The sequence below is a fragment of the Pseudorca crassidens genome, chromosome 18 (genome assembly GCF_039906515.1).
Source record: "Pseudorca crassidens isolate mPseCra1 chromosome 18, mPseCra1.hap1, whole genome shotgun sequence".
In the NCBI taxonomy this organism is placed as follows: Eukaryota; Metazoa; Chordata; class Mammalia; order Artiodactyla; family Delphinidae; genus Pseudorca; species Pseudorca crassidens.
In genome coordinates, this window is record NC_090313.1 from 15,466,447 (window position 1) to 15,493,295 (window position 26,849).

Consider the following 26,849-nt stretch of genomic DNA (forward strand, 5'->3'; position numbering starts at 1 on the left):
AAAGTTCTGTCCTTAAGCCCCATCTTTTTCATCTGTGAAATAGGGATAATAATGCCTTCTTAAATAGGGCATTGTTAGAGTTAAAAGTGAGATCCGGTCCCCAGAAATTCGAAAAACCGTGTTTTGTAAACACATGTCACTGTTCTTCCACTAGGATCTGAGCACATGATGAAAGAAATCAGAAGGCAGTCTCTCTCTCCCCATATTCCCCTTTCCTCATCTAAGAGGGCAGCAAAAAGCTCACAGAGGTCCCTCGCACAGTGCAGCAATGTGAGATGCTAAAAGCCTGTCCCCAGTGGCAACATGCAGTCATCTTCCAAAATCATTTGAGCTCTAACCCTGTGTTACTTTTCTCTAGCTCTTGCAGCTCTACGAACATAATCTGTGCTAAGCCCTGCTGTTGTCTGTGGTCAAATGCTCGGCCGCAGGTAGGAGACCTTCCCCCAGGACTCCAGTTTGGTCAGGATGAGGGCAGGGGGCCCAGAGGGCCGACTGCTAACGCCTTCTGCCCGCTTTCTCCCGGCGTTTGGAAAGCGGCTGCCGAGGGGGCGTTTCTGAGCAGCAGGGGCGGGCAGATATGGCGCCTCCCTTCTCCACCTTCTGGGTGGGTGCCTGGGCTAGTAGCAAGAACTACGGCAGAGTTTGCAGCCAGGTGTTAGCACGTGGCCGCCTAGGCGCGGAGCCCAGTGTTCCCTGCGCTCGGCCTACCCGCCTCTATCCAAAGGCGCCGGCGGCCTTGCCTCACACCTTCGCCAGGCTCCCTACTGCGTCCGCGCGGCCAACCTTTTGTGCCGCCGCCCCCGCACGCGGCCTGTAGCTCTAGGCTCCCAGGGATCCGGCAGCAGCGCATTGCCGGCTTCCTCCAGGCGGCCCCGGGAGGCGGCGCGGCCTGGGAGGCGGGGACCCGGAGGGCCACAAGCGCTCGGCTCCCGGAAGCGAGTGGTTCTTTGGCTCCCGGAGCGCGGATCCGCGCGGCAGCCTGAGGTCCAGCATCCCAGCCGACGCCTCCAGGAGCAGCAGGAGCGGCGCCCACGCCGGAGCAGCGCCACCCCGGCCAGCGCCCGTCCTGACCCGCAAGATGCTGCCGGTGTACCCGGAGGTGAAGCCCAACCCGCTGCAGGACGCGAACCTCTGCTCCCGCGTGTTGTTCTGGTGAGCGCCCCGCCTGAGCCGTGACACCCCTTCCCTCCGCGGGCCGGCGCCTGGCGCCTTTCAGGGGCAGAGGGCTGCGGCGAGCAAGCGCTTTCCGCCGGCGCCCAGGCCGCTGGGCTTCTTGCTGCTGGCGGGGCCGCCCCGCACTAGCCTCCTGGTACCCGCCTGCGCGCGGCGGCGGAGGAGAGGGCCGGCGATTGGGACCTGGCGGCGGCGGCACCGGGTGTCCCTGCCTTTCCGCTCGCCGCCGCGCCGGCTTCCAGTTCCCGGGAGCGGCGGGAGCAGGAGGCGCGGAGGCTGAGACCCTAGGCTGCCCGCTGGGAACCGGCCGCCAGCGGGAGGAGGGACTGCACTCTCCCCAGCCCCCGACTCCACCTCTGAACTGCACCCTTGTTTCTTTTTTTCGTAAGCAAGCAGCTTATGAACAGCTTCCTTTATGTGACTAGTGCCCTGGACCAGTCGCCGTCTTCCAATAATGTCCCCACCTTTCACCATATTCCGTATGTCTTATGTGACAGCAGCGTTCCAACTCCTCCGGGCTCCCTCTGTGTCTGTGACCCTGTCTCCCTCCCTCCCTCCCTCTCTCCGTGTGCGTCTCTCAGTGTCCTGGTACGTAGTTAAGGCAAATTTCTAGTGGATTAAAAAACACTCTTAGTTTGTATTTAATGAACGGGGACACTATTCGAGAACACGTTTTGCTTTTGCCTGGGACTCACAGCCACGACTGGAGTGTGTATTTGACCAGCCCTTTCCCTATTGGGAATCTTTCCACTTCCACCTTTGAGGACCACTCTGGGGGTGGGGTCCCTGAAGTCTGTGGCGTCTTACCCAGGTCTCTAGCCTTCAGAGAAGTGTCTGTGGCCTTGGTGCAGGTGGTCTGCCCAGGAGTCCCATGGTCTTGAAACCACTGAAGAGTCCTTGAGTTGAGAGGAAACACCAATGAAAAATGGTTCAGAGAGAAGCTTTTTAACTGAAGTTTTCCATCTAGTAGCTGGGACTACTAACTTCAACCTTTGGGCTTTAGTCACACTTGCTTGTTAGATCTTTTGTTTCAGGACCCTAACCCATTCATCTTTCCCATATATTCTATTTCCTGTTTTTAGTGGGACAGCCTAGGGGATCCCCCGGGGATGGGAGCTCCTATGCTTGTTTTGATGGTGGTGTTTTCAGTTTGTGTAGCTACGTCTCTTGGACATTTGGCGGCCTTTCAGGATCAAGAGGGTCCTAGAAGAAGAAACATGGGTGTGGTTACAGTAACTTCAGGCAGGGCAAGGAACTCTCCAAGCCCATTCTGTTGGTGGACTTCGAAAATGTATGCGAATGGAAATGGGAAGGTGAGGACTTCTCATTGATTTTGGTAGGCACCCATTTCCAGTTTTCCTGCTGGAGGGCAAGGACCTATTATCTCTTATTTTACAGCTGAAGGCACCGAAGCAGAGAGTTTGAATAAGTTGTCTACTATCACACAGCTAGTAAGTGGTGGAGAGGGGCCGTTAACCAGGCAGTGTGGCTTCTGAGCCTGTGTTCCCTGTGTATGTAACTGCAGTTCTGAGCTGCTTCAGTTTGTATACTCGTTGGTAAATGCACAGAGAAGGCGATTGCAAACACATCTTTGTTCTTGTCGGCAGGAGTTTCTCAAGGGAAGTTCTTAGCAGCTGTTGGAGGTCATGGTATGTGATACATCTCTATAACCAAGCTAAAGGGCGGCTGTTCTCAAAGTGTGGTTCTCAGCATCCTCATCACCTGGGCATTTGTTAGAAATGCAAATTCCCCTGCACTCATTCTAGGCCAGTTCTGTAAAATTAGAAACTCTTGGGATGGGGTTTAAACAAGCACTCCAGGTGATTCTTTTTTTTTAACATCTTTATTGGAGTATAATTGCTTTACAATGGTGTGTTAGTTTCTGCTTTATAACAAAGTGAATCAGTTATACATATACATATGTTCCCGTATCTCTTCCCTCTTGCGTAAGCGCTCCAGGTGATTCTGAGGGAAGGTTGATGCTGGCTACAGCTTTAAGTCACTTCTCCCACTGGCATTGTTACTTAAGTCTTAACTTTTAAAAAGGGGTCCAGGACTTCCCTGGCGGTCCAGTGGTTAAGACCCCGCTTTTCCACTGCAAGGGGCACGGGTTTGATCCCTGGTCCAGGAACTAAGATCCCGTATGCCACGCGGCCAAAATAAGAAAGAAGGGGGGCGGGGTCCAGACTTTGCGAAGTTAGTTGTTGACCATGATTGCCATCCTGTATTCAAAGTCTGAGGTACCTTAATGATTTCCTTGTGTCCCCAACTTGGCTGTCACGGGAAAGCTGAAATGAGCCCAGCCAGGAAGTTCCGCCCAGAGAGAAGGCCTACCTTGTAGAGAAAAGTCAAGTTTTCATCTTCTCATTGGGTATGTGCTTCTTAAATTTCATCTGGGGTTTAGCGTTTCCACAGCACGGGCTGCGCACATAGGATCTAAGGAGTCATACACTATGGCTATTGATAATTTTTGTGGATTTTAGGAAAGAATATATATTTTTCTATTTCTGTAAGAAATTTAAAACTATAGAGCAAGACGAAAAGAATAAGGGTGTGTTTCTGTTAGCCAAGCACACTTGCTGATATTTGGTCGTTTCTTAGTGTTTCCCCTAGAAATCTTTATGCACACCTCGTGCCCACATTCATCTTTTCTATAAAAGGAAATCGTTTTGAATCCTGAACCCTTCTTAATTTTCTATGGTTAACATTTACTTACGGCATTAAGTAAGCATGGTATTAAAACATGGTATTTAATTGCAGTTTATGCAGTCTTTCACTTTTGTCCAGCACAGTTATAGTGCTAATTATGATGTGATGTATATCCACGACCTTGTATTTTGGTGCATCTTTCCTTCTTCTATATTCTCAGAAGTAAAATAACCAGTGAAAGGCTACATTGTTTTCCATCAGGTTTGGGCCAATTTGCCCTCTCAATAGCTGTTTGTGAGCTCATTTCATTGTCAGCTTTGAGTACGTGAATTACATTTTTCTAGGTCTAAAGTTAAAAATAATATCAAACTCGGTTTTTTTGTTTTGTTTTGTTTTATTGGGCTGCGCCACGAGGCATGCGGGATCTTGGTTCCCGGACCAGTGATGGAACCCGGGCCCCCTGCATTGGAAGCGCGGAGTGTTAACCACTGGACCGCCAGGGAAGTCCCCCAATATCAAACAGTTTTAATTTGAATTTATTTGATTTGCAGAAATGGAACCTTTTTTTGGTGTCTATTGACCATTTATTTGTACTTTTTTGAATTGTGTATTAATAGATTTTTTCCTATGAGGTATTTATATTTTTGAAATAACTTGTAATAGTGCTTATAATTTTCCAGATTTTCATTTCTCTTAATTTAGCTTAGAGGTTTTAAATTATATATCATTAAGTATATCAAGCTTTTCTTTCTGGTTTTTCCTGTTGCTTTTGTAATACCTTTTCTAAATCCCAGCACCATCTAAATCTCTGTAAGCATTTTACGTTACTTCTTGTTTCATTTCTAACAATAAAGCCAGCTAGAATTTCTCTTAGTGTTAGATATAAGATAGGCCCCATTTTTTCTGAAACAGCCCATCTTCCTATCATGGTTTATTGAATAATTCTTGCTCATCCCCATTATTGGAAATAAGTGGCATAAATTATGAACCGTGTCCAGTCTGCTGAGACTCTTCCTGGTCATGTCCCCACTGTCCTGCAGAGCAGGCCTCTGGGGTGTGCTCTGCACTTCTCTCCCACCCTCGTCCCAGAGGCCAGCAGTTTGGGGGTTAGTGTGGGACCTGTCCCCAGAGATGAGGGTTGAGTAGGGTCTTTGGCCAGATGCACTTGGCCCATCAGGGAGTGGTTAAATTGTAGCTCCCCCGACGCTGACCACGTCTCAGCTGGTGAACTGTCACCTTGCAAAGGGAGTGCTGTGGTGGAAACTGCCCCTGGTGTCCAGACAGACTCTGGAGACTCTTGTCAGAGAAGCTGATGACATGAGGGGGGATGTGAACTGGCTGAGTGCTGAGATGTTTAGGGAGGTTGGTCCTGTCAGGCCCTCAGTAAATACTGATTGTGAATGCACAGAAATGTATAATTCCAAACTAGGATTCTTTGCACCATTTTCTCCAAATGCTGTAGATGCAGGCTGCGTGAGCTTCCCAGGGCTCTTTCTCCGGCTTTGGTTTGTTCCCCTTTCTTAGGTGTCTAGTTTGATTAGTTCTGGCAATTTTATACAATAACTCCAGCACCGTGGAAGATGAAGAACACCCTAAAGGTGTATTAAAATTTACTGCTAAGTCCTTACAGTGAAATGCACAGTGTAACAAATTTAAGTTTCCTTCCTATAGTATATTCTTGATTTTGGGGGTCTCTATAGTCCTCATCTGCTCAGCCTGAGAGGTATCAACTAGTGTCCACTCAGATGTGTCACGTGAATAATTTGCCTTTCTGAGTCTTCCAGGGGTCCCCCAATGTGTTGACTCCCTTCCCTTTGTTGATCTGAAACAGACTGTCAGGCATTTCTCCAGCAAATATGGGTTTATTTGGGATCAGCAGAGAGTTGCAATTCAGGGTCTGCAGCCATGGCGAGCCATGTGTACGTCTCCAAAGGGCAGGGGAAGGAGAACTCTTTTAGAGGGGAAAAGAGAGTTGCGAGGGCTGTTGTCGTAAGCAGAGTCCATGGCTTTTCTTTCTCCTTTTTAAAAAAAATAAATTTATTTCTTTTGGCTGCGTTGGGTCTTTGTTGCTGTGCGCGGGCTTTCTCTAGTTGCGGTGAGCGGGGGCTACTCTTCATTGCGGCGTGCGGGCTTCTCATTGCGGTGGCTTCCCTTGTTGCGGAGCACGGGCTCTAGGCGCGTGGGCTTCAGTGGTTGCAGCACGTGGGCTCAGTAGTTGTGGCTCGTGGGCTCTAGAGCACAGGTTCAGTAGTTGTGGCACACGGGCTTAGTTGCTCCACAGCCTGTGGGATCTTCCTGGACCAGGGCTCGAACCTGTGTCCCCTGTGTTGGCAGGCGGATTCTTAACCACTGTGCCACCAGGAAGCCCCATGGCTTTTCATTGGCTGAGTCCTTGGCAGGAAAGAAGAGGAGTCTGTCTGCTTGCCTTTGGGCTCTGATATTTTTGCAGGCGTGAGAGCTCCCCCTCCTGGTCTCCCAACTATTTAATTGAGGTTTCTGTTTGTTAATTTTTTTACCCTTCCCTGTCTGTCTCCCAGGCTATCTCTGCTATGTGGGGTGTGGAACACCTTCATCCTAAATCTTGCCTGTAACTTTTTGATGGATCCAGGGAACCCTGTCCCTCTTACCATGAGGCAGTTTCCATGGGTTTCCTCTTTGTGTGAGATAAGCCCTTGTAAGAGTTTTCTGTGTTCTGTGTCCACCATGGATAAAATGAAGGTGAATACCTGTAATGCAGTGGGAAGGTCTGGACTTAGGTTTGGATGGACTCAGGTCTTATCTTCGGCCCTGCAGTTCTATGTAGCTACGTGCAAGGGAATCTCAGCCTCCCCTGGCTTACAATTGGGAGGCTGGAGATAATCCTAGTGCAACTGACCCAGTCCAGAGTTATGGCCTCAGCTTGTTGGGGCCAGGGGATGCCTGAAGACAGGAAGGTAGCTTTTAGGTCCGTTCAAAGATTATTCCTTTAAAGATCTCTTTATGTTAGGTAAATACCTAGGGATAACTGAAAATGGCAGGGGGTAAACCGAATACTTCCTTCAGATGTTAAGTCATGTTTTCCCATTTTCAGCAGTATTTTCTGATGTGCTGTTAAAAATGCAGATGCAGGGCTCTTTCCCTCCCTGCCTCAAGGTATTCAGATTCTGGTAGGTGTGGAAGGGACCTGCATTTTAAGTTTATTCACAGCACTTACATGCAATTAGTCCTCAGAGATGGAACCATTTAGATAACAATACACATAATCACTAACACCTATTGAATGCTTCCTCTGGGCTCAGAATCTTACTCATTGTTTTTACTTTGTTCAAAATTTTATTTATTTATTTTTGGCTGCGTTGGGTCTTGTCGCTGCCCGCTGGCTTTCTCTAGTTGCGGTGGTTGCGGCGAGGTTGCGGCCAGCGGGGGCTGCTCTTCCTTTCAGTGTGTGGGCTTCTCATTGTGGTGGCTTCTCTTATTGCAGAGCCCGGGCTCTAGGCACATGAACTTCAGTAGCTGTGGCGCAGGCTCAGTAGTTGTGGCGCACGGGCTTAGTTGCACCGTGGCACGTGGCATCTTCCCGGACCAGGGATCGAACCTGCGTCCCCTGCATTGGCAGGTGGATTCTTAACCACCGTGCCACTAGGGCAGTCCCTGTTTTTAGTGTCTCATTTAACCCTCAGACATTCCTATGAGTCAGTGCGGCAGGCATCCTGTGAATGAGGAAATCTAGGTCCAGAGAGGAGCCTCATAGCTGGGAGGTCTGAAGGCCCCAGCTGGGATTCCACCCACATCCTCAGCACACCCAGGAGGCTGGCAGTACTCACTGTCCTGTCTGCCTGGCTTTAGCTCCCACAGGTTGGGTGAATAATAAATGAATATGCTGACAGTTAAAACTTATGTTAGTGACTGAATATGCTCTTTACATAGGCATGCATCTGGAGCATGTTTTCCTACGTTCTGTTTGTTATGCTGCTGCCCGAATTGCTGAGTGGGTTGTTGGCATCCTTATTCCTCCAGTTCTGAAGGCATCAACCTGTCAGTTCCCCTCGACTTCTTCAACCTCATCTGCTGACATCAGATCCTGTTGATTCAACTTTAGACATGCCTTTGGAGTCATTCGTTCATTCAGCAACTGTTTCCTGAGTGTAGATGTGTGGAATTCACAGGAAAGGGGACCACAAAGATGCCACCCTCCTGGAACTTGTGTCCCTCCCCGCCCCTGTTCCGTCCTCACCTAACAGTCTTGGCTTCACGTCTTCCCAACGGGTCTTCCTGCTACCATCCTTTCCCCTAAAACAAATCCATGCCGTCCCCCTGCTTAAAAATCTCTCCTTCCTCCTGCTCTCAAGAGTAATTCTTTAGCATGGCCTTCAAGGATCCTTCAGAATCTCCTTTCTGAGCCTCATCTTTCATCATTTCTTACACAGCTGGACTTGTCTGATGAGTTGAGGCCCATCTTATAGCTGTCCTGCCTTTGCAGGGCCATCAGAGCCAGGCCTGGGGTCCTGCCTGGTGAAAGGCAGCTGCCGCTGAGTGAGCCGTTGCGTTACCGGGGCTGTGGGAATAGATGCGGGATAGCAGGCCGATGCCCATGTTGTTTTCCCAGCACCATTGCCAAAGGCTCATTTATACAACACTGAGTCCTCATCCAGGTCGGGTACAGTGGAGCAATGCCCCATCTAAAGCCAGATTGCCTGGGTATAGATCTGACCTCTGCAACTTCCCTGACCATCCTACGCACCTCACAGGGTGTGGAGAGCATTAAATGAACCAAACACTGGTGAAACACTTAGAACAGTGTCGGGCAGATAGCGAGCAGTAAATACATATTAAAAGGTAGCCGTGCCACCTTCTTGTTAGCAGGTGTAAGCTAACGTTTTCGTTTGGAAATTGACATGGTCTATTTCCCAGATGGGTGTGTGCTGCAGGAGGGGATGAAGAAGGTGTGCACTGATTGATGCAGGGTTTTGAGGAGCGGTTGGACGGAGAAGAAGGGGACTCATCCCAGGCAGGAGACGGGCACACGCAGGACACAGAATTCTGCAGAAGGTAGTATGTCCTGAGAATAGAAAGAAGTGTGTGGATGCCCCTCTCTCCTGTCTGGTGGTGTTTGTGGTTCTTCAAGGCCACACCCCTCCCCTATTTCATCCCTGCTGGCTTGCAGACTTCTCTGATCCTTTCTCCTCGTCCTGTACTCCTGACGGACGTCTGTAGCCCGTCTGTGGTTTCTGACGTCGCTCCTCATTCCATTTCCTGGTTTCATGGCCACTTCTGTGCTGATCTCTTCATGTGGCTAGTCCCCACCTGGTCTTTTCCCAAAACCAGCTCCTGTCTGCCCTCCTTGCAGTGTTATGAGATCAGGGTTGGAAGGGAGAGAGCTTCTAGTCCATACTGGATACAGGAATCTCTTCCAGACATTGTGCAATGGGGAAATTTACTGCTCTTGTGTCTTCATATTAAAATGACAGAGTGTGGTCTATTGAGCCAGTTTTCTTTCTTTCTTTCTGTGTCTCCTTTTATGTTTTTTGGTCAACACAGGAATTTGACTCCCCATCTTCATATGGGGGCCTTCTGGTATTCAGAGATGGGCTTTACGGACCCATTAAATCTTTAAAGAGAACTGTCTCCAGTTTCCATGCTGCCTTTTTTTAAAAAATTAATTAATTTATTTTTGGCTGCGATGGGTCTACGTTGCCGCGCGCAGGCTTTCTCTAGTTGTGGCGAGTGGGGTCTACTCTTCGTTGCGGTGCGCGGGCTTCTCATTGTGGTGGCTTGTTGCGGAGCACGGGCTCTAGGCGCGCGGGCTTCAGTAGTTGTGGCCCACGGGCTTCAGTAGTTGTGGCTCGTGGGCTCCAGAGCGTAGGCTCAGTAGTTTTGGCGCATGGACTTAGTTGATCCGCAGCATGTGGGATCTTCTCGGACCAGGGCTCGAACCCATGTCTCCTGCATTGGCAGGCGCATTCTTAACCACTGTGCCACCAGGGAAGCCCCCATGCTGCCTTTTTTTTTTTTTTTTTTTTTTGTGGTACGCGGGCCTCTCACTGTTGTGGCCTCTTCCATTGCGGAGCACAGGCTCCGGACGCGCAGGCTCAGCCGCCATGGCTCACGGGCCCAGCCGCTCCGCGGTATGTGGGATCTTCCCGGACTGGGGCATGAACCTGCGTCCCCTGCATCGGCAGGTGGACTCTCAACCACTGCGCCACCAGGGAAGCCCCTTAAATTTTTTTTTTTTTTCCCATGCTGCCTTGTTAAGTGGCAAGGTTTTCAGGCCCTCTTCCATCTGGTTGAACTGAATGCTCTTTAGTAAGGTTTCTTTTAAAAATAAATTTATTTATTTATTTATCTATCTTTGGCTGCACTGGGTCTTCGTTGCTGCGCGCGGGCTTTCTCTGGTTGCGGCGAGTGGGGGGCTGCTCTTTGTTGTGGTGCGCGGGCTTCTCATTGTGGTGGCGTCTCTTGTTGTGGGGCATGGGCTCTAGGTGTGCGGGCTTCACTAGTTGTGGCACGTGGGCTCAGTAGTTGTGACTCATGGGCTCCAGAGTGCAGGCTCAGTAGTTGTGGCACACGGGCTTAGTTGCTCCACCGCATGTGGGATCTTCCCAGACCAGGGCTCGAACCCGTGCCCCCTGCATTGGCAGACGGATTCTTAACCACTGAGCAACCAGGGAAGCCCCTGAATGCTCTTTAGTATCAACATCTTTATTCTCATGTGGCATCTGGAACTGGACAGGTTTGAACTGATCAGAGGTAGTGTTTTAACTAATTACTTAGACAATTTAACAAATAATTTGCGTGCTTGATGTGTTCCAGGTTATGTTCTAGACCACGTGTTGGCAAACTGTGACCCACAGGTCAAATCCAGCCTACTGTCTGCTTTTGTAAATGAAGTTTTATTGAAACACAGCTATGCTCATTCATGAGCATGAATGTTGCAACAGATGCGAAGTTGCAACAGAGACTGTGACCTGCAAAGCCTAAAATGTTTATGATCTAGCTCTTTACAGAAAATGTTTGCTGCCCTGTCCTAGATGTTTGGGATGTAGTAGTGAGCAAAAGAGGTAACAGTCCCTGCCTTCATGTAATTTAAGCTCTAGCAAAGGTGAATAAGTAACCTATAGTATGTTAGATGGTTATGAGTGCTGAGAAGAGAGAATAAGAAGACGGGGAAAGGAATCGGGAGTGTGTGTGGGGAAGGGAGGTGACAGTTTTAGGGGGGCCAGGGGGAGCTTCACAGAGAAGAAAACACTCCAGAGAGATGACCTGGAGGAGGTGATGGAGTGAGCTGTGCACATTCAGGGGGAAGGACAAGTGTAAGACAAGAGATGATGGGGACTCTGTTGGCCATTGGAGGACTTGGGCTTCACTCTGCGTGGATGGAGTCTACTGAACAGTTTTGAGAAGAGGTGTGACATGATTTGCTCAGGATTTAGTACGATCACTTCTGGCAGCTGTACTGGAAGTCGACTAAAGAAAGTTATGGGCAGAAATGGGGACACTGGCAGGAGATTTCACAGTAGTTCAGGCCAGAGATGATAGTGGCTTTGACCAGGATGGAAGGAGTGGCAGTGGTGAGTAGCTGGGTTCAGGGAAGAGCTTATTTAAAGGTAGAGCTGTGGGAGAGGGGGTTGGCTTTGATGGTGGAACTTGAGAGGAAGTGACTTTCAAGGTTATCTCTGGATTTGGCCTGAGCACCTGCAAGGATGGAGTCACCATTAAATGAAATGCGGAAGCCTGCAAGAGGAATGGGTTGGAGAAGACCAGGAGTTTGGTCTTGACCGAGTTAAGTTTGAGATGCCTGGTACACGTGGGAGAGGTTGAGCAGGTCATGAGTCAAGGGCTCAGAGAAGTCTGAGCTGGAGATAAGATTTGGGCGTCATCAGCAACGCATACAGTTGAGATGTATTGGACCCATGGTCAACTGACTTCACAGTGCATCCCCATACAAACTTCTATTTTATCTGGTTTTAAGTTCATTTATTTTGTTGATATCAGAGTTCAGCGTCTCATTGTTGCCTGTAGAAAGTGCTTTGAAAACTTTTGTTGTCTTTACTTGAGAAAGGACAGATCCTGGGACTGTCCTCCAGGTTATGGCCAATCTGCTAATGAACACCGTGGGCAGTGGGTGAACTTGACACAGGTGTCAGGAGAGGTCGGGAGTTCAGAGGTCTCTTATCTACGGGGTAGTTGTTCTGAAACCCTACAAAGAGAAGACTTGAGGCTAGTTTGACATGATTTCCTCTTAATGATTGCAGGCTGGCTCTTGGTGCTGCCTTTCCTAAATATACTTGGAAATTACCTTCTTCAAACAATTGTTGGCATGTATTATCTGTTAAACTTGCTAGATTTTATCTTAAGTTCCTGCTATTGAGTGTACCGCAGTTTCTCAGCCCTCAGTATGATTGAATCACCTGGGCAGCCCTAAAATTTGAATGCCTGGTCCCTCCCGTTAGGCCAATTTGAATCATCATCTCAGGGCATGGAACCCAGGTATCAATATTTTTAAAAGGTTCCCTACAAGTTTCTGATGGACAGTGAAGACCAAGAACCCCTGATTAAAAACAGTTTCCAAAGGTCAAACATGCTTCTGTGCAAATTTTCATTTCTGTGGCTGGGGGTTCTGGTCTGCCCTCACCTGCACCCCCTTTTCTAAGTTCCTCTCAAAGCGGGAGAACAACTGGCTTGTTCGTCCCCGTGGGGACTCAGCAGGGTGTTGTGGAGGAAGAGAGCTTCCTCTGTGTGGGGATCTTAGATAGACTTGATCCTTGGGTCCTTGTAGTAAACGCTTGTTGAACCTGGTTTTGTCCTCATCTTACCAAAGCAGGACAGTGAGGAGCTCAGAGTTGAGTCAGGATGACAAATTCCAGAGAGTGAGCTATGGCATCTGTGTCGCTGTGTTTATTTCCTCACCCTGGGCAGACAGGAATGCCTGGGTTGATTGAGCCTACAAGGGTAATTGAGTGGAAATCTCAATTTTTGTCAGCAAAAAGCTCGTGAGCGTAAAATTGCTACCCAATAAATTGCTTTTATTTGCAGACCCTTATTGGTGTGTTTTGTTGGTCAGGATGTGACTGAGATTAGATGATAAACCCAGTTGGCTACTTCTTTTAACTTCTATTGAAGGGATTCTTCAACTAGGCAGTGTGCACTCTTTTCTCTCTCTGTAAATATAGAAAGGTGTCTGTTCTGGTTTTTTTGGCTGCATTGGGTCTTCATTGCTGCGCGCAGGCTTTCTCTAGCTGCCGCGAGCGGGGGCTGCTCTTTGTTGTGGTGCCCGGGCTTCTCACTGTTGTGGGTTCTCTTGTTGCGGAGCACGGGCTCTCGGTGCGTGGGCTTCAGTAGTTGTGGCACGTGGGTTCAGTAGTTGTGGCACATGAGTTCAGTAGTTGTGGCACATGGGGTCAGTAGTTGTGGCTTGCGGGCTCTAGAGCACAGGCTCAGTAGTTGTGGTGCATGGGCTTAGTTGCTCCACGGCATGTGGGATCTTCCCCGGGCCCGGGTTAGAACCCGTGTCCCCTGCATTGGCAGGCAGATTCTTAACCACTGCATCACCAGAGAAGTCCTATCATGTCTTTTTATTACTTTAAATGATCAAGTGTTATTTAAGTCTTTATTCATTTGTGACTTAAAAAAGAAAAAAACTATATTGTTAGCTCTTCAAGGGCAGAAACTAGTGTCTTTGGCATCTCTCAGTGCCTAGCTGAGCATCTTGCCCTTAATAGGTTTATTCAGTGATTGTAAATTACTTTAGTCTTAATCTGAGTTTTTCTAACTTGGAGTTGCTGACACCTCCATCTTAGATGGGAGCAAGCTGAGTATAAGGAGAGGGCATCAGACTGGAGCCAGGGGTCCTAGTCTGGGATCTTACTAGCTGTATGACCTTAGCAAAACACTTACCCACTCTGGGCTTTGGTGCCCTCTTCTAGAAGCTGGCAGAATTAAACCTACTCACAATGTGTTCTAAAAATTAGATTTTAGATTTAGTACAAAGAACGAATATAGTTCCATATACTTATTTTTCTCCCCCACTTCCAATCAGGCAGGGCAAGGCAGCAGGGAAGTAATGTGGGAAGTAGTGCAGTGTATAATATCCATCTCTGATGAATGGAGAAGTGACCCGTTAGTAACTGTCCCACAGAAATTAAGATATATGAAAAAAAGCAACAAAGGGGAATGTAATTTATACTCAGAACTGGGCTGCTGTCTGTGGAAGCACTTTGAAAATTATAAGGTGGTGTTGCTACGTCTGCCAGGAGTCTTCTGGAAAGCAGTTTCTCAGCAGAGCAGTGCGGCCAGGACTGCCCAAGTCAACTTCTGGCAGCTTCCCTCTTTCATTAACAGCGCCAGTGCCTTGATCTTGGACTTCTAGCTGGCAAAGCTGTGAGAGAATAAATTTCTCTTGTCTAAGTCACCCTGTGTGTGGTACTTTGGTAGCCTGAGCACATGAGCAACTCCCATTTCCCATGGAGGGCTTGGTTGGAATTAGTGCCACTGGTCATTGATCAGAGCTGCTTTGTATTGTGGTAGTTTGTCCCGTTAGACTGGACTCACCAAGGATTCTGACCTCACAAGCCTTACCCTCTATTCCATCTGCTTATTATAGACCTGCCCTCACATATTTTTTTGAGTTGAATTCAGGTATAATTCCTAAGCCTTCAAACATACATGTAGCTAATCTTCATAAACCCTTTGAGTGCTGTACTTGGGAGGGGAGAGTGCATTCTGCCCCTGGACAGGCAGGCTGGGCATTGCAAGTATAATTTATTGCTCTAGAAATTAGATTACTCATTGTTGCTGTTAGTTCCCCCAGCACGAGGTGGGGACATCTTTGGCATAAGGCTATCCAGTGTAAGCTCTTCTGTTCTTTTGGGCTATGAGGTAACTCAGACTCATGCTCTAAACTTTCTCTTTTTCATCTACATGAAAGTTTCCCCAATAATTTTGCTTTGGGGAAAACCCCATACAAGATCGTAGTGTATCTGATATTAATAGTCGAAAAAAGATGGCTCTATTGTTCTCAGGCAAACTCAAAATCCTTTCTTCTCCCCCCTTAGAATATGATGTAGTCCTAGTTTTTCCTTCAACAAATATTTTAAAGAGTAGTCCCTTTGAGCAAGCCAAATTAGGATTCCTCTTCTCCCTCCCTCCTCCCTCCCTTCCTCTCTTGAGTGGATTTTGGTCATCTCTGCTAGGAGCCACTCAGAAAGTAAATTGAAGTCTTTTGAAGGGAAATTCCAGCCCCTTCATGGGGAGGGATTCCTATAAGGGGGAGACACATTTTCTAAGAAACCCTTTCCAGGAAGGATGAGGTGCAGCAGGAAGGAATCCCACAGAGCAGCCAACTCAAACACAGAAAGGGAATTAGCTGCCTTTGATTTCTGGGAACTGGCCGTTTTATTTAGGGCAGAGCAAAGTGAGTAACGAGCAGCTACCGCTGAATGCGAGTTGTGCAAAAGGTGGTCTATGCGGTGGGGGAGGGCTGTGTTGGAGAGATTGAACTCAGCCTGCAAACTGCAGGTGAACTCGAGGCCGGCTGAGCCAGCTGACCCTCTGGGAAAGTCTGATGACTCTGAGAAGCTGGTGACAGGCGAACAGGGGAGGCCCAGGCAGGTTGAAGAAAACGCTGCGCAGGGTCACGCAGACAGAGCCGCTGTGGTTTAAGCCACTGTGCGGTTTCCTCCGTCTCACATGTTTAGGCTAAGTTCCTGGCAAGGATTTCAAGGCCCTAAGAGGTGCACATGAGCACCGCTGCAGCGCCCCGTGTGCGGAAGGACCCGCGGCGCCGAGCGTGGTGGAGACCGTGGACCTGAGTGAGGCCGCTGAGTCCTGCCTTCCGGGGGGCAGGAAGCACGCAGTGCCGCCGCTGGCCTGAGGTCTTACTCCACGCTTCCGGACGCTTCTGTACTCCCTCCCTCGGGCCTCTTTCTGCCTCCTGGTCCTGCCTTCTCCGGTGTTCTCTGCTTTATTTTTCTCTCTGCTCCCCTCCCCTCCGTCCTCAGAAAGTTGGCCCCGTCTACGGAGCTCCACGGAAATCCATGTGCAGTGACGCTGGGTGATCTTTGAAGGTGGGGACTGCGAGTTACCAGGGGACCTCGCCCCGCCCGCCTCCATCCCCCTCTCAGCTGCCCTCGCTCTCCGAAGCAAGAGGCAGTGTCTCCTCGCATCCTCTGCACAGCCACTCTGAGCGCTCCAGGACCCGCGGGGGCTTTGCGGAATACTTTCCAACCTTAAGCAAATTCCGGTAATGCCAGGTGCAATGCTACCGCAACCGTGGTTAACGTTTGTAAAAGCCCGGCCAAGGGTAGCCGCGTTCTTTGCCTCCAGATGAGGAAACCGAGGCGCGGAGAGGTTAAACAATTTTGTGCCCAAAGCAACACAACTTTGTAAATGGGGAGGGGTTGGTATTGTCTCAATTTCAGATGTTGCAAGTCCGGTGCCAGAGGTCCTTGGAAGGCAGAGGAGGAAGACTTACACTGAGCTTCGGGAGCTGCTGTGATCTCAGACTAGAACCAGGTGGTGCTTGGAAAACTACATTTTATCTCAGTTTGTGCAGAAATTCCCTTTTTTTAAATCCCTTAAGAAGTGCACCTCCAAAAGCATATCGCACTACAAATGATGGCTTCGTGGCTAGGTTTAGCAGTCTGGTGTTTATGTCCGAGTCCCATCTTTATTTCTGAAGTATCACCTGATTCCCGATGGACTTCAGCATTTGGCTTGATTGTAGACAAAAGGGTTTGTGTTCTTCATATCCTGCTGTTCTGACAGGCCACGATCCTAGTGTTGTTGCGCTTGCATTTTTTATTTTGTTTTTGTTTTAAATTTTGTTTATTTATTTTATTTTTTTGGCCGGGCGACACAGCTTCTGGGATATTAGTTCCCTGACCAGGGATTGAACCCAGGCCCTCGGCAGTAAGAGTGCAGAGTCTTAACCACTGGACCGCCAGGGAATTCCTGCATCTTTTTATTTTGGAAGGGAATGATTTGGTCTAGAAGCCTCCCTCCTGCTCTTCCACCCAAAAAAGGGGAAATAAACATACCTTGATTTGATACGAAATCAGATTAATAGTAAAATTTTTGATTGCCTGGGGTTGTAGAGCTGTTCTAAGTTTTTTTTTTTTTTTTTTGCGGTACGCGGGCCTGTCACTGTTGCGGCCTCTCCCGTTGCGGAGCACAGGCTTCGGACGCGCAGGCTCAGCGGCTGTGGCTCATGGGCCTAGCTGCTCCGCGGCATGTGGGATCCTCCCGGACTGGGGCGCGAACCCCTGTCCCCTGCATCGGCAGGCGGGCTCTCAACCACTGCGCCACCAGGGAAGCCCTGTTCTAAGTATTTTTTTTGAATTTTATTTATTTATTTTATACAGCAGATTCTTATTAGTTACCTAATTTATACATAATAGTGTATATATGTCAATCCCAACCTCCCAATTTATCCTACCACCCCCGCTGCCCCACCCCACTTTCCCTTCTTGGTGTCCATACGTTTGTTTTCTACATCTGTGTCTCTAGTTCTGCCTTGCAAACCAGTTCATCTGTACCATTTTTCTAGATGCCACATATATGCGTTAATATACAATATTTGTTTTTCTCTTTCTGACTTAGTTCACTCTGTGTGACAGACTCTAGATCCATCCACGTCTCTACAAGTGACCCAATTTCGTTCATTTTTTATGACAGAGTACTATTCCATTGTATATATGTACCACAAATTCTTTATCCGTTCGTCTGTCGGTGGGCATTTAGGCTGCTTGCATGACCTGGCTATTGTAAACAGTGCTTCAGTGAACATTGGGGTGCATGTGTCTTCTTGAATTGTGGTTTTCTCTGGGTATATGCCCAGTAGCGGGATTGCTGGGTCATATGGTAATTCTATTTTTAGTTTTTTAAGGAACCTCCATACTGTTCTCCATAGTGGCTGTATCAGTTTACATTCCCAAAAACAGTGCAGGAGGGTTCCCTTTTCTCCACACCCTCTCCAGCATTTGCTGTTTGTAGGTTTCCTGATGATGGCCATTCTGACTGGTGTGAGGTGATACCTCATTCTAGTTTTAGTTTGCATTTCTCTAATAATTAGAGATGTTGAGCAGCTTTTCATGTGCCTCTTGGCCATCTGTATGGCTTCTTTGGAGACATGTCTATTTAGGTCTTCTGCCCATTTTTGGATTGGGTAGTTTGTTTTTTTAATATTGAGCTGCCTGAGCTGTTTATATATTTTGGAGATTAATCCTTTGTCCGTTGATTAGTTTGCAAATATTTTCTCCCATTCTGAGGGTTGTCTTTTCATCTTGTTTGGGGTTTCCTTTGCTGTGCAAAAGTCTTTAAGTTTCATTAGGTCCTGTTTGTTTTTGTTTTATTTCCATTACTCTGCGAGGTGGGTCAAAAAAGATCTTGCTGTGATTTATGTCAAAGGACGTTCTTCCTATGTTTCCCTCTAAGACTTTTTAAAGTGTCCAGTCTTACATTTAGGTCTTTAATCCATTTTGAGTTTATTTTTGTGTATGGTGTTAGGGAGTGTTCGAATTTCATTCTTTTGCATGTAGCTGTCCAGTTTTCCCAGCACCACTTATTGAAGAGACTGTGTTTTCTCCATTGTATATTCTTGCCTCCTTTGTCATAGATTAGTTGACCATAGGTGCGTGGGTTTATCTCTGAACTTCCTATCTTGTTCCATTGATCTATGTTTCTGTTTTTCTGCTAGTACCATATTGTCTTGACTACTGTATCTTGGTAGTATAGACTGAAGTCAGGGAGTCTGATTCCTCCAGCTCCGTTTTTTTCCCTGAAGACTGCTTTGGCTATTCTCAGGGTCTTTTGTGTCTCCATACAAATTTTAAGATTTTTTGTTCTAGTTCTGTAAAGAATGCCATTGGTAGTTTGATAGAGATTGCATTGAATCTGTAGATTGCTTTCGGTAGTGTAGTCATTTTCACAATGTTGATTCTTCCAATCCAAGAGCATGGTATATCTCTTCATCTGTTGGTATCATCTTTAATTTCTTTCATCAGTGTCTTATAGTTTTCTGCATACAGGTCTTTTGTCTCTTTAGGTAGGTGTATTCCTAGCTATTTTATTCTTTTTGTTGCAGTGGTAAATGGGAGTGTTTCCTTAATTTCTCTTTCAGATTTTTCATCATTAGTGTATAGGAATGCAAGAGATTTCTGTGCATTAATTTTGTATCCTGCAACTTTACCAAATTCATTGATAAACTCTGGTAGTTTTCTGGTGGCATCTTTAGGATTCTCTATGTATAGTACCATGTCATCTGCAAACAGTGACAGTTTTACTTCTTTTCCAAGTTGTGTTCCTTTTACTTCTTTTTCTTTGATTGTTGTGGCTAGGACTTTCAGAACTGTTGAATAATAGTGGTGAGAATGGACATCCTTGTCTTCTTTCTGATCTTAGAGGAAATGCTTTCAGCTTTCCACCATTGAGAATGATGTTGGTTGTGTGTTTGTCATATATGGCCTTTATTATGTTGAAGTAGGCTCCCTCTATGCCCACTTTCTGGAGAGTTTTTATCATAAATGCGTGTTGAAGTTTGTCGAAAGCTTTTTCTGAATCTATTGAGATGATCATATGGTTTTTCTTCTTCATTTTAATATGGTGTATCACATTGATTGATTTGTGTGTATTGAAGAATCCTTGCATCCCTGGGATAAATCTCACTTGATCATGGTGTATGATTCTTTTAATGTGTTGTTGGATTCTGTTTGCTAGTATTTGGTTTACGATTTTTGCATCTATGTTCATCAGTGATATTGGCCTCTAATTTTCTTTTTAATAGTATCTTTGTCTGGTTTTGGTATCAGGGTGATGGTGGCCTCATAGAATGAGTTTGGGAGTGTTCTTCTGCAATTTTTTGGAAGAGTTGGAGAAGGATGGGTGTTAACTCTTCTCTAAATGTTTGATAGAATTCACTTGTGAAGCCATCTGGTCCTGGACTTTTGTTTGTTGGAAGATGTTTAATCACAGTTTCAATTTCATTACTTTTGATTGGTCTGTTCATATTTTCTATCTTTCTGGTTCAGTCTTGGAAGGTTATACCTTTCTAAGAATTTGCCCATTTCTTCCAGGTTGTCCATTTTATTGGCATAGAGTTGCTTGTGGTAGTCTCTTAGGATGCTTTGTATTTCTGCGGTGTCTATTGTAACTTCTCCTTTTTCATTTCTAATTTTATTGATTTGAGTCCTCTCCTTTTTCTTTGAGTCTGGCGAAAGGTTTATCAATTTGACTCTTCTCAAAGAGTCAGCTTTTAATTTTATTGATCTTTACAATCATTTCCTTCATTTCTTTTTCATTTATTTCTGCTCTGATCTTTATGATTCTTTCCTTCTGCTAACTTTGGGTTTTGTTAGTTCTTCTTTCTTTAGTTCCTTTAGGTGTAAGTTTAGATTGTTTATTTGAGATTTTTCTTGTTTCTTGAGGTAGGCTTGTATCGATATAAACTTCCCTCTTAGAACTGCTTTTGCTGCATCCCATAGGTTTTGGATCGTCGTGTTTTCATTGTCATTTGTCTCTAAGTATTTTTTGATTTCCTCTTTGATTTCTTCAGTGATCTCTTGGTTATTTAGTGACGTATTGTTTAGCCTCCATGTGTTTTTTACTTTTTTTCCTTGTAATTTTTTTCTAATCTTGAGGCGTTGTGGTCGGAAAAGATGCTTGATATGATTTCAATTTTCTTAAATTTACTGAGGCTTGATTTGTGACCCAAGATGTGATCTATCCTGGAGAATGTTCCATGTGCACTTGAGATGAAAGTGTAACCTGCTGTGTTTGGATGGAATGTCCTATAAATATCAATTAAATCTATCTGGTCTATTGTGTCATTTAAAGCTTCTGTTTCCTTATTTATTTTCATTTTGGATAATCTGTCCATTGGTGTAAGTGAAGTGTTAAAGTCCCCCACTATTATTGTATTACTGTCGATTTCCTCTTTTATAGCTGTTAGCAGTTGCCTTATGTATTGAGGTGCTCGTATGTTGGGTGCATATATATTTATAATTGTTATATCTTCTTCTAGAATTGATTCCTTGATCATTATGTAGTGTCCTTCCTTGTTTCTTGTAACATTCTTTAGTTTAGAGTATATTTTATCTGAAATGAGTATTGCTATATCAGCTTTCTTTGGTTTTCCATTTGCATGGAATATCTTTTTCCATCCCCTCACTTTCAGTCTGTAAGTGTCCCTAGATCTGAAGTGGGTCTCTTGTAGAGAGCATATATATGGGTCTTGTTTTTGTAGCCATTCAGTGAGCCTGTGCCTTTTGGTTGGAGCATTTAATCCATTCACATGTAAGGTAATTATTGATATTTTTGTTCATATTACCATTTTCTTAATTGTTTTGGGGTTGTTTTTGCAAGTCCTTTTCTTCTCTTGTGTTTCCCACTTAGAGAAGTTCCTTTAGCATTTGTTGTAAAGCTGGTTTGGTGGTACTGAATTCTGTTAGCTTTTGCTTGTCTGTAAAGCTTTTGATTTCTCTGTTGAATCTGAATGAGATCCTTGTCAGCTAGAGTAATCTTGGTTGTAGGTTCTTCCCTTTCATCACTTCAGCTATATCGTGCCACTCCCTTCTGGCTTGTAGAGTTTCTGCTGAGAAATCAGCTGTTAACTTTAAGGGAGTTTCCTTGTATGTTATTTGTCATTTTTCCCTTGCTGCTTTTAATAACTTTTCTTTGTCTTTAATTTTTGTCAGTTTGATTACTGTGTGTCTCAGCGTGTTTCTCCTTGGGTTTATCCTGCCTGGGAGTGTCTGTGCTTCCTGGACTTGGGTGGCTATTTCCTTTCCCATGTTAGGGAAGTTTTCCACTATAATATCTTCAAATATTTTCTTGGATCCTTTCTGTTTTCTCCTTCTGGGACCTCTATAATGCGAATGTTGTTGCTTTTAATGTTGTCCCAGAGGTCTCTTAGGCTGCATTCATTTCTTTTCATTCTTTCTTCTTTATTCTGTTCTGTGGCAGTGAATTACACCATTCTGTCTTCCAGGTCACTTATCTGTTCTCCTGCCTCAGTTATCCTGCTACTGATTCCTTCTAGTATATTTTTCATTTCAGTTTTTGTATTGTTCATCTCTGTTTGTTTGTTCTTTAAGTCTTCTAGGTCTTTGTTAAACATTTCTTGCATCTTCTCGATCTTTGCCTCCATTCTTTTTCTGAGGTCCTGGATCATCTTCACTATCATTATTCTGAATTCTTTCTCTGGAAGGTTGCCTATCTCCACTTCATTTAGTTGTTTTTCTGGAGTTTTATCTTGTTCCTTCATCTGTCTATATCTGTCTATATTTCTGTGAATGTGGTTTTCATTCCACAGGCTGCAGGGTTGTAGTTCTTCTAGCGTCTGCTGTCTGCCCTGGTGGATGAGGCTATCTAAGAGTCTTGTGCAAGCTTCCTGATGGGAGGGACTGGTGGTGGGTAGAGCTGGGTGCTGGTCTGGTGGGCAGAGCTCAGGAAAACTTTAATCTGCTTGTCTGCTGATGGGTAGGGCTGGGTTCCCTCCCTATTGGTTGTTTGGCCTGAGGTGACCCAGCACTGGAGCCTACAGGCCCTTTGGTGGGGCTAATGGCGGGCTCCGGCAGGGCTCACAGCTAGGAGTACTTCCCAGAACTTCTGCTGCCAGTGTCCTTGTCCACATGATGAGCCACAGCTGCCCCCTGCCTCTGCAGGAGACCCTCCAGCACGAGCAAGTAGGTCTGGTCTCGTCTCCTGTGGGGTCACTGCTCCTTCCCCTTTGTCCTGATGCACACACGACTTTGTGTGTGCCCTCCAAGAGTGGAGTCTCTTTCCCCCAGACCTGTCGAAGTCCTGCAATCAAATCCCGCTAGCCTTCAAAGTCTGATTCTCTAGGAATTCCTCCTCCCGTTGCCGGAGCCCCAGGTTGGAAATCCTGACCTAGGGCTCAGAACCTTCACTCCAGTGGGTGTACTTCTGTGTTATAATGGTTCCTCAGTTTGTGATTTGATTTTATTGTGATTGCGCCCCTTCTGCCGTCTCATTGTAGCTTCTCCTTTGTCTTTGGATGTGGGGTATCTTTTTTGGTGAGTTCCAGTGCCTTCCTGTCGATGATTGTCCAGCAGTTAGTTGTGATTCCAGTGCTCTTGCAAGAGGGAGTGAGCACACATCCTTCTACTCTGCCATCTTGAACCAATCTGCCTCTAAGTCTGTTTTTTAAAAAAATTTTTCTTTTCGCCTGTATCGGGTGGCTCAACTCTTGGTTTTCCCAGGACGGTCCTGGTATACATCACTTATCGCATTGTAATTATTAACAGCACCCCGTTTCACTCCTAGGAGTATCTTAGGTTGGATGATAATATGATCACTCTAACGGAGCTAAGGTCATCTTCCTTAAAATGTGCCCCTCCCCCCTGCCGTGGAGTATGGGCAGGAACTGTGGACAGAGTAATGCTAATAAACTTTTTAGTATTTGCTAGACTTTTACCAAGAGTAATGATTAGTGAAAACCTATTACTATTATAATCCCCACTTGAGCGGGTATCCTCCTAAGATAACCCCTGACCTGTGATATGTACATGAGAATGATGGCTGTGAAAGCTACAGGGAGAGTATGTCCTCCTGGAGGTGGCATCTGGCAGTCTAGGTGGGTGGGCGTCTGGGTTGCCTGGTCCCAGCCGGTGGTGGGACCTGGGGGAATGTTGACAGTCTTGGGACTGGAGAGACAGTACCTAAAGGGGTCTCTTGAAGGTGTGTGCTAGTCTAGCCAGCGAACGCGCTTAGCTCCAGCAGGAAGAGCCAGCTGAATAGGAAGCCGAGGCATTAATTCGAATTAATGGTATAATCCCGGTTTCCCTATAGTCCTGTTGTTGAGATTCCTGGTGAAAAAAGTGAGTTTGTGTGTCGCATCCTTTTGTATTCATAAAGGGGTTACGCATGTGCTGTGGTTTGGGGACTGCTGCCCTGGGGATCGAGGGAGGAAGATCGCATTTGTCTCTGGCCTCTTTGGAGGGAGAAAGAGGGAGCGGCCCTTCCTCTGCTCTTGGGTTACACAGCAGGGTCCTGGGGCCCTTTCACTGTTCTTAACCCTTTGTGGGGTGTGTGTGCGGTGGTCTCTCTTACCTCTGTGCCCCCATCCTTCTGATGAAGTGCAGGTGACCTCCATGAGGGGCAGGGAGTAGAGAGGCTTGTGAGAGGGAATCAGATTCCCTTGAAAAGGGCATTCAGATCACAGGGGCTGGTTTAGGGCTGCGGGGAAATGGCACAGGCCGGAGCCAAGGTGACAGGCCATCCTAAAGTGTCTCCTACAAAGCATTCTCTTTGCTCACAAAGCCTGCTTGTGTTGTTTTCAGTTGCTTTTTTCCCACCTCTGCAAGCTTATAGGGAACATTTTTTTTTTAAAGCAAATGGGAGAAGGTACCAGAATTATTAAGGAAGCTGTTTTAGCCTGTCCTAGGATTCGCTAGGGAGTTTCGTCTCTCTCAACTTACTTCCTATCAAATAAGCCCTTTAACAGACCCCGTACAGAGGCTTTTCAGAAGATGTTTTTGTTCTTTCTGAATATGCAGCTATTCAAGCTGAGGGTTGGTATGTTCATAATTGACCTAATGCTTCAAAGAATGAACTGGTTTAGCTGGAATTTTCCTAAAGTCTGTCCTAGTGACTTAGTGTTACCCAGATAGAAAGTGTATAATTTATAATTAGCTTTTCCCCCTTAACTCTGAGTAATAGGCAGAAAGCCTGTTACATTTTAAATTGGGTTGTCATGTTGGACAGCTCTTCTCAGTGTTATGTAAAGAATCCCACATTCCAGGTCCGGATTTTTGAGAGCTCAGAGCTCTAAACAGTTGCCTAGAAGAAAGATGGACAGAATAGTCATAAAGAAGGAGTGACTTGGTGCGGAAGAGTGGTTTTATGTTCAAAGCCAGCGTGGGCACTGGGGATTTTTCCATCACGCCTTCTGCCTCAGGGCTGTTGGGCCTTCTGTGTTTTGTTTGTGGAGCTTAAGGAATCTCTCAGTTATTAGCTCATGGATAGTTACCAGAAATATGAACTCAAGGACTTCTCTGGTGGCGCAGTGGTTAAGAATCCGCCTGCCAATGCAGGGGACACGGGTGCAAGCCCTGGTCTGGGAAGATCCCACATGCCGCAGAGCAGCTAAGCCCGTGCACCACAACTACTGAGCCTGTGCTCTAGAGCCTGCAAGTTACAACTGCTGAGCCTGCGAGCCACAACTACTGAGTCCACGGCACCTAGAGCCCATGCTCTGCAGCAAGAGAAGCCACCTCAGTGAGAAGCCTGTGCACTGCAATGAAGAGTAGCCCCTGCTCACTGCAACTAGAGAAAGCCCGCGCACAGCAACAAAGACCCAACACAGCCATAAATAAATAAATAAAAAGTGATGTGTGGTCTCTACGCACTTATTAAAAAAAAAGAAATATGAACTCAAATCATTGCTTTTTTTTTAACCCTTTACCTTTTCTTCTAATCATGTAGGGTGGTGACATAAAAATTAAATGAAAAAATAGGCTCACCTACTTTATTAGTTATTCTGTTTACTTGGAGTAAAATCATAGCTGTGTCATCAACTGCCCTTCCTCTTCAAACCTCATACCATTTGCCAAGAGACAATCGTAAATTGTAGGGCAGCCTAGACCAGGGGTGGAAGTCTCTGTCAGAGTGTTCCTGCGGGGCCTTAAATATTTAAAAATTAGTCACCTTGCTGTGTGATGATATAGAAGAATCTGATGGCCAGGCCTGAGGAGAAAAAAGTTTGGGCAGAAACATGAAGAGCTGAAACAGATTGTTAAGAAAATCCTGGAGCCAGCTGCAAGAGGCATTGGAGAGAACAGGAGAGTCAGTGGTGCTATACCAAAGTCTTAGGGTCCTCAGCTCGCTCAGTGGAACAGAAGGAAACGCGCCAAATGCCGCCTCGTTGAACATTGTGAGTTTAATTTTAACCTTCTGTATTTTCGATGACATCCTCTGGGGAGTTGAAGGCACAACTGAGTCTGATCGGTGGGCCTGAAGAGTCATGACCCCAAGGGGAGGAACCAGGAAGAAAAGGAAGCAATAACAGAGGTCGCTCTTCAGGACGTCACACCTAAGCCAAGTTGACAGAGCTGCAGTGAGGCTGGGCAAGATGGAATTGCACCCTGAAATTCACATCTGTTGAAGGGAGCCCTAGACTGTCGATGCTGAAAGAATCATCAGAAAAAGAGAATGTCTAAACATTAGAACTGTGCTGTGTGGAGACTTCGGGAAGAAAAAGTTTGGAGGTTTTGGGGAGATTCCAAATAAATAGGAACCTTGTTCTGAATAAATTGTTTTTGAGTTAGAGATAAATGATTGCAATAGATGCATCTTCCTGATTTTTTTGGGTGGCACAGTATCTGTTTTTCTTGTCCTTTTGGGGGACAGAAAATAAATGGGGTCACAAATTAGGCATATGTGTGTTTTTGTGTTAAGTATTTAGGTTTGCCCAGAACATACTTTGCATTATATATATTAGATGCTTTGGGGAAATGAAAACAGTAAAGACAGCCTGAGGCCTCGTGGGGCCACTGAAAGTAGAGGGGATTGATTTAGATTTCATGTTTGACTGTGAAAATTGTGGCAATTTCAGCAGTGCCAGGCTGTAAGGTGCTTTCTTCCCTGGCTGTGAGATGTTTTTCCTAAGTACATAAACATTATAACTTAGATGCCCTGAACTCTAGAATGTTTTTCCCAAGGAAGTTGTCTCATATCCCTGAGATTAAGCAGCCTGCGCCTCTTTTGAGTTCATCCAATAATTTAGATTTCTCATGAATTCCCCCTCAGATGGCCTTTTCTTAGAGTTAGTGGGTAGAGGCTTGCGATGGGAGTTCTTGGGGCGTGAGGGGGGAGGATCGGGGCTTCCTAGAGATGTTCAGCCTGTTTCCCAGGCTTTGGTTTCATGGTGATTGCAGGCTGAGGGAATCCTATTCCCCTTTTCCGGTTTCATGCAAAGCCATGTCACACTGTGTGCCAATGTCTGTTACGTGCATAGCAAAAGAACACGAAGTTAGGTAAACTTCTCCCTAAACCCAAGAAGGTTCCACTGCAAAACAGAGCGTCTCAAAGTATCA

At 46.2% G+C, this 26,849-nt stretch overlaps 1 protein-coding gene and 1 non-coding gene across 7 annotated transcripts in view; one reads left to right on the forward strand and one right to left on the reverse strand.

Moving 5' to 3' along the window:
- Positions 1-487: 487 nt before the first annotated feature.
- The window catches only part of ABCC4 (ATP binding cassette subfamily C member 4 (PEL blood group)), a 213,621-nt gene continuing 187,259 nt past the window's right edge, over positions 488-26,849 (forward strand). For 2 of the 6 annotated variants that reach the window (XM_067713903.1, XM_067713902.1), the window contains exon 1: positions 488-1,152. In XM_067713903.1, the coding sequence (XP_067570004.1) occupies positions 1,079-1,152 (74 nt within the window). In that variant the 5' untranslated portion in view covers positions 488-1,078. The remainder of the gene's footprint in view (positions 1,153-26,849) is intronic. The other 4 variants (XM_067713899.1, XM_067713900.1, XM_067713904.1 and 1 more) reach the window with 3 other exon arrangements.
- TRNAK-CUU (transfer RNA lysine (anticodon CUU)) lies at positions 16,673-16,745 on the reverse strand. The gene has a single exon. It is a non-coding gene; the product is annotated as a tRNA-Lys (tRNA).